This window comes from Malassezia vespertilionis, chromosome 4 (genome assembly GCF_029542925.1).
Source record: "Malassezia vespertilionis chromosome 4, complete sequence".
Taxonomy (NCBI): Eukaryota; Fungi; Basidiomycota; class Malasseziomycetes; order Malasseziales; family Malasseziaceae; genus Malassezia; species Malassezia vespertilionis.
In genome coordinates, this window is record NC_079250.1 from 766,643 (window position 1) to 781,380 (window position 14,738).

Genomic DNA, 14,738 nt, shown 5'->3' on the forward strand with positions numbered 1-14,738 from the left:
TACATGTCTTATACAAGGGCTACTTGGAACATGCCGCGCACTGCGTTGCAAAGCCACAGACGCGCGCCGGAGCGTAGCGCCTCATGCAGCGCATCCACTGTAATCTCACGCTGCGTCACGGCGCCTCGTGCGCACAACTCCTGAAGCAACAGGCCGGGCAGTAAGGCTGTACATGTCGGCGTGTACAGCTGGCCGTGCGCGCCGGGTATTTCAAGAATGACATTGGCAATACTTGACTCGGTGACCACACATGCATGCGCCTCTTCGTGCCACATCAGCACGTCGAAACACGAGGACGACGATGCGCCCGGCGCACCCAAATTTCCATGGACGCGCGCGCGCGCCTCATCGTACAAGCTGCGTTGATCCGTCTTGACGTACACATACGGCGTGTCCACAAGCGTCGGCTGTGTATCAAGACGAACAGGGTATATTTCGCTACTCGCTGGCGCCATGTTGCCAAGTACCACGCGTGTTTCCCCGTTGGACGCGATGCGAAGGCTTGCGCGAACCTGCTCGGTGTCGCTGGATTGCATCTGCCGCAGCTTGTCCAGCAGCTGCGCCACAGCATCGGATGCAAGCACACTTGCTTCATCCCATACATGCTTTCCCCATACGTCAGGGTACAACCGCGCGAGTAAATGCACGCCATCGACAATACGCTGTACATGCATTGGCCAAAGTGGTACGTGCGCAGCAAGCGGGTGCTGTGAAACAGCCCCGCACGCTTGCGGTGCACTGCTCATCCTCTCTGCTACCCAGTCCGGTATGAGTTCTTCTGCGCCGTAGAAGCCATGCGGTGATGCATCGCGCAAACACCGCACGCTTGTAAAGACCTCTGCCGGCGCACCGACCATGAGCAGGCCAAGGTGTACGATCCTTACATAATATCATGTCACGTGAGCTCCGAACAGTCCCGGCCAGCATGGAAATGCAGAGACGCCGATTGGCCTAATGAGTCGGGCCGATAGGAAATACGCCCGTTCTCGACTGGCTAATTTGCAAAGCGCTGGCCTGGGAAGAAGCGCAGGCGGGTGAAGCCACGAAAAACGCAAGGCCCGCGGTTGCACTAGATCCTTACCGTTGTGGTGACAGCGATTACGCGGAGCGTCTGTCCCAGTACATTGCTGTAATACCACTTTGAGAGTTACGCTGTAACTATGGCACAACTATTTTCTTCGTGCTCGCGGGCTTCCGCGGCTCGCATGCTGCCCGGCGCCGGGTTGAAGCAGTCTGTACGTATACAGTATTTTTAAAGCACAAGGCTCACCGCTCGCTCGTTGCGACACGGCATGTACCCATGGGTACTGCTCTTGTGTTCAATGTGTATTTCACAGATTCGTTACGCTTCTACGCAGACGCAGTCAAAGGCATCCGTACGTATACGACGAAAAGTGTGCTTACGCTCCAGTCGATGCTCACGTCTCGCACTGCGGCCATTGCGGCCACCGCGGTGACTGTTGGTTCCATCGTATGGTACCAGCAGCTCTATGGCGAGCTCCCTTTTATTGACCAGCTCAGTGCCAACAGCATGGCCGATAATGGTCTTCATTCCCCCCATTACCCCTGGTCTCACAATGGCTTGACGGACACATTTGACCACAGCTCTATCCGCCGTGGCTTCCAAGTGTACCAGGAAGTATGTTCTACATGCCACTCTCTTTCCCGTATTGCTTGGCGTAACTTGGTCGGCGTTTCACACACCGTCGATGAGGCTAAGGCGTTGGCTGCCGACATCGAGTACACAGACGGCCCGAACGACGAAGGCGAGATGTTTGAGCGTCCTGGTAAACTTGCCGACTACTTGCCATCGCCGTACCCCAACGACGAGGCTGCCCGTGCTGGTAACGCTGGTGCCCTCCCTCCGGATTTGAGTCTCATTGTCAAGGCGCGCCACGGCGGCGCCGACTACATTTTCTCCCTGCTTATCGGCTATTCCGACCCCCCTGCAGGTGTGACTGTCCAGGAAGGTCTCAATTACAACCCATTTTTCCCGGGCACGCAAATTGCCATGGCGCGTGTGCTATTCGACGGCCTTGTTGAATACGACGATGGTACGCCTGCGACGACGAGCCAGATGGCCAAGGATGTTGTCACGTTCTTGTGCTTTGCGTCGGAGCCCGAGCACGACCACCGTAAGCGTGCTGGTTTCCGCGCCGTAATCCTCCTTTCTACTCTGTTTGCCTTTGCCGTGTGGGCAAAGCGCTTCAAGTGGTCGTCCATCATGACGCGCCAGATTGTGTATGACCCCCCGAAGAAGGGCCACCATTAAACTGCAGGTCCATACTATATAAAATTGTACGGAGATTTTTCGGAGACGACCGATCGTGTGCTGGTCGAGCTCGGGATGGTATGGCGTGCCATGCAATAGCATCCGACCCGCTGTCCAGCAAGCATGCCCGAGTACAATGACCATAAGGACTGGTACGCATCTCACAACACTCCTACACCATAGCAATCTATTCATGCACCGCCGCATGTCACCACACACCATGGCCAAGCCATCTCCGCGCCCAGAGCCTCGTGGTGTTGCGCAGCCCCCAAGCCTAAGCCTTTCTTACATGACAGTGCTTGGCCCATGCCCTGCCTCGGTGCAGCTGCTGCTGCCTTGTGGCGCTCAGTTCCATTCATCTGATTCGCTCATCTGTGTTTATTCCACAGAATATCCATTGGGGCATTGCGGATTTTTGACGTAAGCCAAATCGGTCCGTGGTAGAAACTTGCGCCCGCGCAGAGCGAGCAGCAGGACTTGTAAGCGCTAATCATCGTGCTTTCCGATACACCGTGACAAGTGAGACTCGCATACCAGCTTGTGCATCATCGCAACACATCAGCGTTTGATAAGAACGTTTATCCAGTCTGGATTGTTGTGTTCTTACAAGCATATGCATAGTGATTATGAGTGAGTCTCTCCCCACAGTCGATGAATATTTTTATGGTAGGCTGCTCGTCAGCACTCACACACAGGCGGTACAACGTTGAATAACGCCTCTCCAGGCTCTGTAAAAGATTTTGTGCACCACCATGGTGGCCACAGTGTCGTGACAAAAATTCTGATTAGCAACAATGGCATTGCCGCGGTGAAGGAAATACGATCCGTCCGGAAATGGGCGTACGAGACGTTCGGTAACGACCGTGCCATTCAGTTCACCGTTATGGCTACGCCGGAAGATTTGAGCGTAAATGCAGAGTATATCCGCATGGCTGATCAATTCGTCGAGGTGCCTGGCGGACCGAACGGCAACAACTACGCGAATGTCGACCTGATTGTAGACATTGCAGAGCGTGCTGGCGTCGATGCTGTCTGGGCTGGCTGGGGCCATGCGTCCGAAAACCCACGTCTGCCCGAGGCGCTCTCGCGTCTAAACCCCCGCATCTTGTTTATTGGTCCTCCTGGCTCGGCAATGCGATCGTTGGGCGACAAAATCTCGTCGACCATTGTTGCGCAGCATGCCGACGTACCGTGCATGCCTTGGTCTGGTACTGGCATCACGGACACCATAGTCGGCCCCGAGGGATACCTCACGGTTTCGGACGAGGTGTACCAGCAAGCCTGTGTACACTCTGCCGAAGAGGGCCTTGAAAGCGCGCTCCGCATTGGGTTTCCGGTGATGATCAAGGCCAGCGAAGGCGGCGGCGGCAAAGGTATCCGCATGTGCGCTTCCGCCGACGATTTCTCACAGCTGTACCATGCCGCCGTCGGCGAGGTGCCCGGCTCGCCGATCTTCATCATGAAATTGGCCGGACAGGCACGCCATTTGGAAGTGCAGTTGATTGCTGACCAGTACGGGAATGCAATGAGCCTGTTTGGCCGCGACTGCTCCGTCCAGCGGCGCCATCAAAAGATCATCGAAGAGGCGCCGGTCACCATTGCGCCCAAAGCGGCGCGCATAGCGATGGAGCAAGCCGCCGTGCGTCTGGCAAAGCTTGTTGGTTACGTCTCTGCCGGCACCGTCGAGTGGCTCTACTCTCCTGATACCAATGAGTTTGCATTTTTGGAACTGAACCCCCGGCTCCAAGTCGAGCACCCCACGACGGAAATGGTCACTAGCGTGAACATCCCTGCAACACAGCTGCAGATTGCCATGGGGATTCCGCTATACCGCATCGCAGCCATTCGCGAGCTGTACGGCCTCCCTCTTACTGGTACGGAGAAGATCGATTTTGGCGAGCAGCCGACGCAGCGCTCGCCGATGCAGATTGAGCCCGCACCACACGGCCATGTAATTGCCTGTCGCATCACAGCAGAGAATCCCGACACGGGCTTCAAGCCAGGCGTCGGCATGCTCACCGAGCTCAATTTCCGCTCGAGCACCTCGACGTGGGGCTACTTTAGCGTGAATGCCGCCGGTGCGCTGCACGAATATGCCGACTCGCAGTTTGGCCATGTGTTTGCGTACGGCAAGGACCGCGAAGAAGCGCGAAAAAACATGATCTTCTCCCTCAAGGAGCTCTCCATCCGCGGCGAGTTCCGCACCACGGTCGAGTACCTCATCATGCTTCTGGAAACCGAGGCATTCACCGAGAGTACATTCACTACTGGCTGGCTCGATCGCCTCATCCAGGACAAGGCGACTGCGGAGCGTCCCTCGCGCGACTTGGCCGTGATTTGTGGTGCGGCTGTCAAGGCGCACGAACTCGCACGCGAGTGTGAGGAAGAGTACAAGCGGATCCTGCACCGCGGCCAAGTTCCGCCGCGCAATACCATCCGCATTGGATTCCCGGTCGAGTTCATCTACGACCACCACAAGTACCACTTTACCGTCACGCGCTCTTCTCGCATGGGTCTTACGCTCCAGATCAACGGCCAGACCATCCGTGTCTCCCTCCGCCCGCTGCGCGACGGCGGACTGCTGATTGGCATTGCCGAGCAGTCGTACGCTGTCTATTCCCATGAAGAAGTCGGCCAGATGCGCTTGTCTATCGACGGGCGCACTTGCCTGATTGAAGAGGAGAACGATCCCTCGCAGATCTGCAGTCCTTCCCCTGGTAAGCTCGTGCGTCTCCTCGTAGAAAGCGGCGCGCACGTCTCGGTAGGCCAGACGATTGCCGAGATTGAGGTGATGAAGATGTACCTTCCGCTCATGGCGCTGGAAAATGGTGTGGTGACCTTTGTAAAGTCCCCTGGCGTCTCGCTCAACCCCGGCGACCTGCTTGGCATCCTTGCCGTCGATGATCCCACCAAGATTCAGCGCGCCGCGCTCTTTACCGGCATGCTGCCCGAGTTCGGCGCGCCGGACATTGCCGGGAGCAAGCCGCAGCAGCGCTTTGAGGCCGCGCTGGCCGTCTTCAACGCGATTCTCGAAGGGTACGACCAGGACGAGCTTTTGGAGTACAGCTTGAAGGAGCTCGTAGAGACGATGCAGATGCCCGAGCTGCCCTACTTGCAGTGTCTGCAGGCCATGTCTAGCCTGAGTGGCCGCCTGCCCGGCACGCTCGAGGACGAGCTGCGCGGCATGCTCGAAGATGCACAACAAGCCAACGTGCCTTTTCCTGCCAAAGCCCTCCGCGACAAGCTCGACGCGGCGATTGCGGGCATTGCGGACGCCACGCTGCGCATGGCGCTGGAAGGCAACGTCGCGCACCTCTACGCCGTTTTCGACGACTATGCCGGCGGCGGTCTGCGCTACTATGAGATGACTGTCTTTTCGCGCATGCTCGAAAAGTACTTTGAGGTCGAGTCGCAGTTCAGCAGCGGCCCCGAGGCTGTGCTGCACCTGCGTGCGAGCTCCGAGGGCGACCTGAGCCAGGTCGTCGCGCTGCAAATCTCCCATGCCGGCATCCAGCGCAAGAACACGCTGCTGACCAAGCTGTTTGACCGCCACATCCGCCAGTCGGGCATGGTGAGCAAGACGGAGCACTCGCAGCGCATGGTAAGCATCGTGCGTAAACTCTCCACGCTCGGCGGCCTGAAAACCGCGCCTGTGGCGCTCAAAGCGCGCGAGACGCTCCTCAGCGCCGAGATGCCCAGTCTCGAAGAACGCAAAGAGCAAATGGGCGATATTCTGCGCTCCTCTGTCGCCAGTGCCGACGAGCTGCACGCGCCGCAGCTCGGTGTCCTCCGCGAGCTTTCCGACACCGCCTTCAATGTGTTCGACGTGCTTCCCGTCTTTTTCTACGACGCGCAGCTGCCCGTGGCGTATGCCGCGCTGATTACCTATGTCATCCGCGCCTACCGCGCCTACGACATTGTCTCGTTCAACTTTGGCGCGGAAAAGATCGGTGGCGAGGCGCGTGCGCTCATCACCTGGCACTTTCAAATGTCCCAGGACGTGCTGCTCAACCGCGCCAAGGACAAAGAGCGCCAGGCGAGCTCGACCGACCTTGCCGAGCACATGCACCGCCGGACGCGCCCCAAGCTGCGGCTCGGTCTTATGACGAGCTGTGCGAAGCTCGCGCAGCTCTCCGACACGCTCGCGGCGATCATCAAGTACTTCGGCAGCAAGGCCACCGAGCCGGTGAATGTGCTCAACATTGCCGTGACGCACGAAGAGGAAATGAGCGCGTCCAAGCTCGTCGCATGGATTGGCTCTACGATCCTCGGCCACTGCGACAGCCTCAACATGGCGGGCCTGCGCCGCGTCACGGTTTTGGTGTGCCACGCCGGGATTTACCCGCTCTTTGTCACCTACCGACGCCTCGATTCCGGCGAATGGCGCGAGCAGCGCGCCATCCAGAACGTCGAGCCCGCCCTTTCCTACCAGCTTGAGCTGGACCGGATCACGAAAAACTTTGAGGTGACGCCGGTGCCGATGAGCTCTTCCACAGTGCACCTGTACTACGCACGCGGCCTGGCAAACCGCGCCGATATTCGCTTCTTTGTCCGCGCCCTGATCCGCCCAGGGCGCCCCACGGCCAATGTCCCGCTCTATCTCTTGACCGAGAGCGACAGGGTCTTGAACGACATCCTCAACATGCTCGAAGTCGCTCTGGGCCGGCCCGAGTACTGCAATGCAGATGCCTCGCACATCTTCATGTCTTTCCTCTACCCTTTGGAGATCACCCTCGAGGAACTGCTCGAAATGTTTGACGCCTTTGTCGCGCGCCACGGCGCGCGCATGACGCGACTGCGCGTCATTGAGGCCGAGATCCGCATCGTGCTGCAGACACCAAACGGCCCGCGCCCCATGCGCGTCTTTGTCACGACCGAGACGAGCTTTACGCTGCGCAAAGAGGTGTACGACGAAGTGATCGACTCCAACGGCGCCGCGATTCTCAAGCCGCTCGGCCTTGATCCGCACAGCGCGCTGCAGCGCAAGAGTGCGCACCAGGCGTACCAAAACAGGCTAGCGCTGCAGATGCGCCGCTCGCGCGCGTTTGCGCTCGGCACCACGTTTGCCTACGACCTGATCGATGCGCTGCGCCACGCGCTGCGCCGCTCTTTTGCCGCCGACGCACCCAAAGAGCCCGTGCGCAAAGTCGAGGAGCTTGTGTTTGATTCGCAAGAAAACCTACTCGTCACAGTCCGGCCGCCTGCGCAGAACAAGATTGGAATGGTGGCCTGGCGCCTCGTGATCCAAACGCCCGAGTGCCCCGACGGCCGCCCGCTGATGCTGATTGCGAACGACGTGACACTCTTTGCGGGCTCCTTTGGCCCCGTCGAGGACCGCTTCTTTGCCCAGGTGAGTCGGCGCGCGCGCGCCGAAGGCATCCCGCTCCTCTACGTCTCGTCCAACAGCGGCGCGAGGATCGGCCTCGCGACCGAGCCCATGGACCTGTTCCAAGTCAAGTTTACCCAGGACGACCCCAGCAAGGGCTTCGACTACCTCTACCTCGACGACCAGGGCATGCAAGCGATTGCAAAGAGCGCGCCGGGCTCGGTCAAGACCCGCGAACATGTCCTGCCCGACGGCACGAAACACCACATCCTCACCGATCTCATTGGCAAGCCGGACGACGGTCTCGGCGTCGAGTGCCTCTCTGGCAGCGGTCTGATTGCAGGCGAAATGAGCCGCGCACGCCACTCCATCTTTACCACGACCATTGTCACGGGCCGCAGCGTGGGCATCGGCGCATATCTCGCGCGCCTCGGCGGGCGTGTGATTCAGGTAGAGACCTCGCCCATGATCCTCACTGGCTTCCAGGCACTCAACAAGCTCCTGGGCCGCGAAGTGTACACGAGCAACCTCCAGCTTGGCGGGCCGCAGATCATGTACACAAACGGTGTGTCGCACCTCAGGGTTGACTCGGACCTCGCCGCGATGGGTGCCTATTTGCGCTGGCTCGCCTACGTCCCTGTGCACAAAAACGCGCCGCTGCTTGTGCTGCCTTCGAGCGATCCTGTGGAGCGTCCAGTGTCGTTTGTGCCCACCGCCACGCCCTACGATCCGCGCGCGTTGATCCAAGGCACAGAAGTCGACGGCGTGTATTGCGCGGGCCTCTTTGACCGCGACTCTTTCCAGGAAACCTTGGCTGGCTGGGCTACGAGCGTGGTCGTGGGCCGCGCGCGCCTCGGCGGGATTCCCTTTGGTGTGATTGCCGTGGAAACGCGCACACTCGAGCGCATCGTTCCCGCGGATCCCGCCAATCCCAACTCGACCGAGCAGCGCATCTTTGAGGCTGGCCAGGTGTGGTACCCCAATTCCGCGTACAAGACTGCGCAGGCCATCGAAGACTTTGAGCACGAAGGCCTGCCCCTTGTGATGCTCGCCAACTGGCGTGGGTTCAGCGGCGGGCAGCAGGACATGTACGACGAGATCCTCAAGCAGGGGAGCAAGATTGTCGACGCCCTCTCCACCTACAGCCAGCCCGTCTTTGTGCACATTCCCCCCGCCGCCGAGCTCCGCGGCGGCTCTTGGGTCGTGATTGACTCTGCGGTGAACAGCAACGGGATGATTGAGATGAGCGCCGATACGGACAGCGCTCGTGGCGGCGTCCTCGAGGCCGCCGGCATGGTCGAAATCAAGTTCCGCGCGGACAAGCGCCGCGCCGCGATGGACCGCCTCGATCCAACCTATGCACAGCTCGCCAACGCGCTGCGCGGAGCACAGGACGAAGCGCCCGTTCTCAAGACACGCCTCGAAGAGCGCGAAAAACAGCTCAGTCCTTTCTTTGTCGCCATCGCCACCGAGTACGCAGACGCGCACGACCGAGCGGGGCGGATGCTTGCCACAGGCGTGCTTCGGTGCGCCGTGCCGTGGGCCGACACACGCGCCTACTTCTTTTGGCGCACGCGCCGCCGACTCGCCGAAGTGCGCGTCCAGCAGGAGCTCCAGGCTGCGGACGCTGCGCTCTCGCACGACGCGTGCTACGCCATCCTGCACAAAGCTGCAGCGTACTGCGACACGGACGCGGATCAGGACGCTGTGCGCAGCATCCAGGCGCATGCCCCGCAAATCGCCGCGGCCGTCACCCAGGTGAAGGTCGCAGCGCTGCAGGCACAGATTGATGCGTTGGAGTCGGATAGCCGTGCCCGTTTGCTAGCAGACCTATTGCCATAGTTCTATATACAATGATCGCCTCTTGCCTTTCCTTCGCCCATGTGCTTGAGCAGCGCTGCATTCATCGTCGAGACGGGCGATGCGGCAATCTCCTGGCGCAGCGCGGGAAAGTGCTCCGCATCGTTTTCGTCGAGGAAGGAGACAGCGACGCCGTGCTTCCCAACACGTCCTGTGCGCCCAATGCGGTGGATGTAGGAGGGGAAATTGGTGGGGAACTGGTAGTTGATCACGCACGACACACTCGCCAAGTCGATGCCGCGTGCGCCGACGTCGGTGCAGCAGAGGATTTCGTTGCGCGCTTCGCGCACCGAGGCGATCGCTGCCTCGCGCTGGGGCTGCGAGAGACCCGCGTGGAGCACGGCAACGCGCCAGCCCGCATTGCGCAGCTCTCTGCCAATTTGGTCTGCCATCGTTTTTTGGTTCACAAAGACAATCATGGGGGGGACAAAGCCGCTGTCGAGGACGGCGAGAAGGCGCTGCTTGCGCTGCGCCTCACTGTCGACAAACTCGACGCGCTGCTCGACGGTGCCCACGGCCTGGTTCGCATTGCCGATCAAGACAGTGGCGGGATTGTGCAGGTAACTGCGTGCGATTTTCTCGACCAGAGGGGGCATGGTCGCCGAGTAGAGCATCGTGACGCGCTGCGTGGGAGGGAGGTTTGCAAGAATAAACTCGAGGGCCTCTTCATAGTTCATGTCGACCATGCGGTCGGCTTCGTCCATGACGAGGTAGCGGCACTGGGAGAGCAGCACAATGTGCTGCTCGATCAGGTCTTTGAGGCGGCCAGGCGTCGCAATGACAATCTCCGCGCCGCGCTGCAGATGGAACACTTGCTCGGACACGTCGCGCCCGCCGACAATGGAGACAACAGATAGGTTTAGCTGCGAGACAAACTTGCGCGTTTCCGTCTCGATTTGCTGCGCAAGCTCACGCGTGGGAGAAAGGACGAGGGCATAGGGGCCCAGGTGCTTTGTGTCTTCATTGAGTGTGGGGAGCGAGGCAACATAGGCTAGCATCGGGATCACAAACGAGGCCGTCTTGCCAGAGCCCGTCTCGGCAACCCCGATCAAGTCGCGGTTCTCCAGGCCGATGGGAATGGCTTGGCGCTGGATGGGGCTCGGCGCACTGTAGCCAACGTGCCGGATCGCGCTGAGAATGCGGGGTGGAATGGCGGATTCTTCCCAGGAGCGCAGGGGATGGGGAATGTGTGTGCCTTTGGTGGCAATGCCGTAGTCTTCGCGAAACACGCGCCAGTCGCGTTCGCGCATCTCGGCGAGTGTCTTCTTCTGCCACGGCTTGTCGTGCAGCGTAGAACGTACCGTGCTTTTTGCATGCGTCACAGCACTGCGCTCAGAGCCATCCATTCCTGCACGCGCGCTCAAAACAGGCGCAATTGCGTCGGGGCCACACGCAAGCACGGCGTTTGGCTCGCTTGTATCATCGTCAGCATCCCATTCAAACTGGAAGCGCTTGGCTGGGTCGTTGGAGCGCCGCATTTTTCTCGCGCTCGGCGTGCGCTCAGCGCGCACTCCAAGCGACCGCTGCTGCACATCTCCGCCCGTCTCGCGCGCGTGGGGCTCCTCTTTTTGGCCCGACGCCCACGCTACACGACTTTTTTTGATACGCTGCAATTTTTCTTCCTCGGCCGCATTTTCTGCCGCGCGCGCCGCAGCACGGTGCTGCTCACGCTCCTTCTTCGATACAAAGTGCGGCCGTGCCGCGGGCGCCGCTGCTTTTCTCTGTGCGACGAGCTCTTCCACCGACAGCGGCATAGCGCACCGCGGCACAGGCACGCCCCAAGTGCTTGATCACGTGCGTGTGTCGTTCGCGGCGCCGCCGCCGTTTTGTCGCTCGGCATGTGGACTGCAGGGCTCGGTGCTTTGCGCGCGACGGCGGCGCTTGCGCGCCGCACGGTGGCGCACAAAATTGCTGTACCCATTGCTCCGCGCGCAACGTACACGACGGTGCCGGCGGTGCGCCTCGGGAACCTGGCGCCTGCACAGCGCAAGAAAAGCGTACGTATTTTTTGCATCTCACACTAGCGCAAACGCCTTGGGCGCGGTGATAGCTCCGAACGCGGTGGTACATCTACACGGGGAAATAAGGGGCAAAAAGCGCGCGCTGGGAATGGAAAGCCCAAGCCAGGGTTCGAAGGTGGACAGACGCCATTGATACGTCTTATCCCGAAACGCGGCTTTGTCAATAGCCATGCACAAGACTTTGTGCCATTGAACGTGGATCGTCTGCAGTACTGGATCGATCAGGGGCGCCTGGACGCCGAGCGACCCATCACGATACGCGAGTTGTACGATACACGGTGCATTCACCGACTCGGCGACGGTGTGAAATTACTCGGGGACGGACGCCGTCATTTGGTCAACCCTGTCCAGCTGGTCGTATCGCGCGCTTCGCAGTCCGCCATCAGGGCTGTCGAAGACGCGGGTGGATCGATCGTTTGTCGCTACTATAACGCTACAAGCCTTCGCGCGCTCACGAAACCCCAAAAATGGCTTCTAAAGAACAAGCCGCTTCCCCACTTTGCTGATCCTATCTCAAAGCGCGAGCTCCTCTGGTACTCCTCGATCAATAACCGCGGCTACCTCGCGGTCCGCGCGCGGCAAGCCGAGACGTAGGACTTACGTAAGTTGTAGCGCTGGTGTAGGGTATTTTTGCAATTCTCCACATACTTGCCTTGCAGAACAAACGGGAGCTGGACAAATGCCCCTGTTTCTACGCTTCAAAATACCTCAGCATGGCGCGCGACCGTTTGGCGGCGATGAGAGCCCAGCAGGCCAGTGCCGCCGGAGGTTATGGCGGCGCAAGCACTGGCCCTAGCAACAATGGCTACGGCGATCACATGTACCCCACACAGCAATCTACCGGCGTGCCGTACGGCGGCCAATCCGCCGGCGACGCGTACGTCCCATTCACCGGACAGGCCACTTCTACAGTCGCCGAGTCATACATGCCTCAGAGTGACGCAGTAGCCACGTACGAGACCCAGGTGCCTGCACTGGCGCCCGTGCAGCCCGAGGCGGTCACGTACGCCCCTGCAAGCGGCGCCGTTGCACCGCCCACAACCTCGGCCACAGGCTACTATGGCACCGGCGCTGCGGGTGGCGCTGCGGGTGGCGCTGCGGGTGATGCGTATGGCACGGGTGCTGCTGGTAGTCATGCAATTGATATGCCAAGCAACGCGCAGCCCAAATCCTTCTTTACCGATATCGGCGAAATCCAGGACATGATCCGCCAAATTGACCAGAATGTGAACCGCATCTCTGAGCTCCACTCGCGCTCCTTGAACAATGTCGGGGAGATTGCACAGCAGGAGGCCGAGGCACAGCTCACGAGCCTTGCAGGAGAGACGAGCAGCCTTACGAATAGCGTAAAAAACAAGATCAAGAACCTCGAAAAGGAAGCGCTCAAAATCTCCCCCAAGGGACCCGCGCCCGACGGTGTCGACCGCAACGTGCGTCTCACACAGATTGGCGCTGCCAAAAATCGGTTCAAGGAGACCATTTTGCGCTATCAAGAAGTAGAGAAGGCATACCGCGTCAAGTATCGCCAGCGCACGGAGCGCCAGCTGCGCATCGTAAAGCCAGACGCGACGCAGGACGAGATCCAAGGCGCACTGGACAGCGGCGACACCGGCGGCCAGCAGATCTTTGCGCAGGCATTGATGCATTCGAACCGCCAGGGCGAGGCACGCGGCGCACTGCGCGAAGTACAAGAAAGGCACACTGATATCCGCCGTATTGAGATGACCATTACTGAACTTGCTGCCCTGTTCCAGGAGATGTCTATTCTTGTTGAGCAGCAGGACGACCAGTTAAATGTGATTAAGGACCATGCCGATCATACGGAGAAGGAAGTGCAGGCTGGCCGTCAGCAGACGGACAAGGCTGTGATTTCGGCCAAAAAGGCGCGCAAAAGGCGCTGGATCTGTTTCTGGATCTTGGTCATCCTCATCTGTATTATCATCGCAGCCGTTGTCGGTGGTGTTTGCGGCGGCGGTAACTGCGGTGGTAAGAATTAAGCATCACTTGCCGTCTTTAGTTAGTATAGTTGGTAATAGAGACCGTATTGCATTCGTGGTGTGGAGCTTTTTGCAGGTGGAGCGGGACAAATTCTTGGCGTGTGCTACCATGTGTGCCGAAATTTTAGAGGTGCTTTTGTGGTCGTGGCTGCCGAATCTACGGTGTACGTAGGCCATACACTGACGCAAAGGTGCATGGGGACTCGAGTGTTGCTCTTGCTGTGACAACATCCATTGCTGTGGATCAAGATGGAACAGCGATACGCCATTGCCCACCGACGACTACCGCCAAGAGGCCGCGCAGCGCACGATGGAAGCACGGGCAAATAGCAAACTGGCCGATGAAGAGGCGGTAGTATCGTCTGGCGAGGCATACCCCCATGCGGCACCGATGGCTGTGCCGACCGTGGCAGCAACGCCAACACCCGTTCCTGCGGCAAACATTGTTTGAACAGGCTTTACGCATGAAAACGCAGCGTGGCGTCTCGCCATCCACACACAGTACATACATCATGTTTTTTGTCTACACAAGCACACCGTAGCATTCAGCGGCAGGGTCCGCGGACGGCCATTGTACAATAAATGTGTCCACCATGTGCCGCAACATCTTGCCAGTAAGCGACAGGGACTGAACGCGAGCAAAGGACTCGATATAGACCATCTTGGGCGCGGGGCACCCCGCCAATCGGACCACCCAAACCACCAATGCAATCGGTAAGCATGTCGCCGGCCCGTTCATAAGCAAGACATCGGCGAATGGCAAGCGCATTCCATGCCGCATCCACGCCACGAGAGGTGCGATCCCAAAATACCACACACAGAACAACAGGCTCCACGTTACAGACAATGGCGTAGTCCACCAGCTTTGGCCTACAGCACGTGCGCGAGGAATCACTAGACCCTGCAATGGATGTTGGGCAAGTGGTCTCTCAAGCGCACGCACCCTGTCCATGCTGTGTGTATCGCCCGTGCTCGCGACAAACACTCTTTCTGTATATACATGTCTTGGTAGTGTTCTCATCATTGCAAGAAGCTCTGCCGTGTGGCCGCCAGAACCGAGCACGGCCAAAATCGTGTATGGCTCCGTCGCTTTTTGCTTTGCGCGCAGCATACGCCAACATAGATACGCGCCAAAGGCACATAGTATCACCGCGCCATGGCCGCGCATCACTGTCTGTGCAGCGACCTCCACGTGCATAAAAGCGTCCGTGCAGTGGACGCACCAAATCATGGATTCCCACGCGGCGGAGAAAGGCAAAGCA

At 59.3% G+C, this 14,738-nt stretch overlaps 6 protein-coding genes across 6 annotated transcripts; 4 read left to right on the forward strand and 2 right to left on the reverse strand.

The window, feature by feature from the left end:
• Positions 1 to 8: 8 nt before the first annotated feature.
• On the reverse strand, positions 9 to 674 carry MVES1_002387 (uncharacterized protein; the record flags this gene model as incomplete). The annotated part of the gene is made up of 1 exon (XM_056207217.1): positions 9 to 674. One exon carries the CDS (start codon positions 672 to 674, stop codon positions 9 to 11), a length of 666 nt encoding a protein of 221 aa, XP_056063192.1.
• A 626-nt stretch (positions 675 to 1,300) lies between these two features.
• Positions 1,301 to 2,272, forward strand: CYT1 (cytochrome c1; the record flags this gene model as incomplete). The annotated part of the gene is made up of 1 exon (XM_056207218.1): positions 1,301 to 2,272. One exon carries the CDS (start codon positions 1,301 to 1,303, stop codon positions 2,270 to 2,272), a length of 972 nt encoding a protein of 323 aa, XP_056063193.1.
• Positions 2,273 to 2,898: 626 nt separating this feature from the next.
• On the forward strand, positions 2,899 to 9,440 carry ACC1 (acetyl-coenzyme-A carboxylase; the record flags this gene model as incomplete). Its single annotated transcript, XM_056207219.1, has 2 exons — positions 2,899 to 2,902; positions 2,998 to 9,440. 2 exons carry the CDS (start codon positions 2,899 to 2,901, stop codon positions 9,438 to 9,440), a joined length of 6,447 nt encoding a protein of 2,148 aa, XP_056063194.1.
• A 2-nt stretch (positions 9,441 to 9,442) lies between these two features.
• PRP28 (RNA helicase) lies at positions 9,443 to 11,212 on the reverse strand (the record flags this gene model as incomplete). Its single annotated transcript, XM_056207220.1, has 1 exon — positions 9,443 to 11,212. One exon carries the CDS (start codon positions 11,210 to 11,212, stop codon positions 9,443 to 9,445), a length of 1,770 nt encoding a protein of 589 aa, XP_056063195.1.
• Positions 11,213 to 11,296: 84 nt separating this feature from the next.
• MRPL10 (YmL10) lies at positions 11,297 to 12,073 on the forward strand (the record flags this gene model as incomplete). Its single annotated transcript, XM_056207221.1, has 2 exons — positions 11,297 to 11,455; positions 11,483 to 12,073. 2 exons carry the CDS (start codon positions 11,297 to 11,299, stop codon positions 12,071 to 12,073), a joined length of 750 nt encoding a protein of 249 aa, XP_056063196.1.
• Positions 12,074 to 12,192: 119 nt separating this feature from the next.
• MVES1_002392 (uncharacterized protein) lies at positions 12,193 to 13,476 on the forward strand (the record flags this gene model as incomplete). The annotated part of the gene is made up of 1 exon (XM_056207222.1): positions 12,193 to 13,476. The coding sequence occupies one exon, from the start codon at positions 12,193 to 12,195 to the stop codon at positions 13,474 to 13,476; it is 1,284 nt and encodes a 427-aa protein (XP_056063197.1).
• Between the last annotated feature and the right edge of the window lie 1,262 nt (positions 13,477 to 14,738).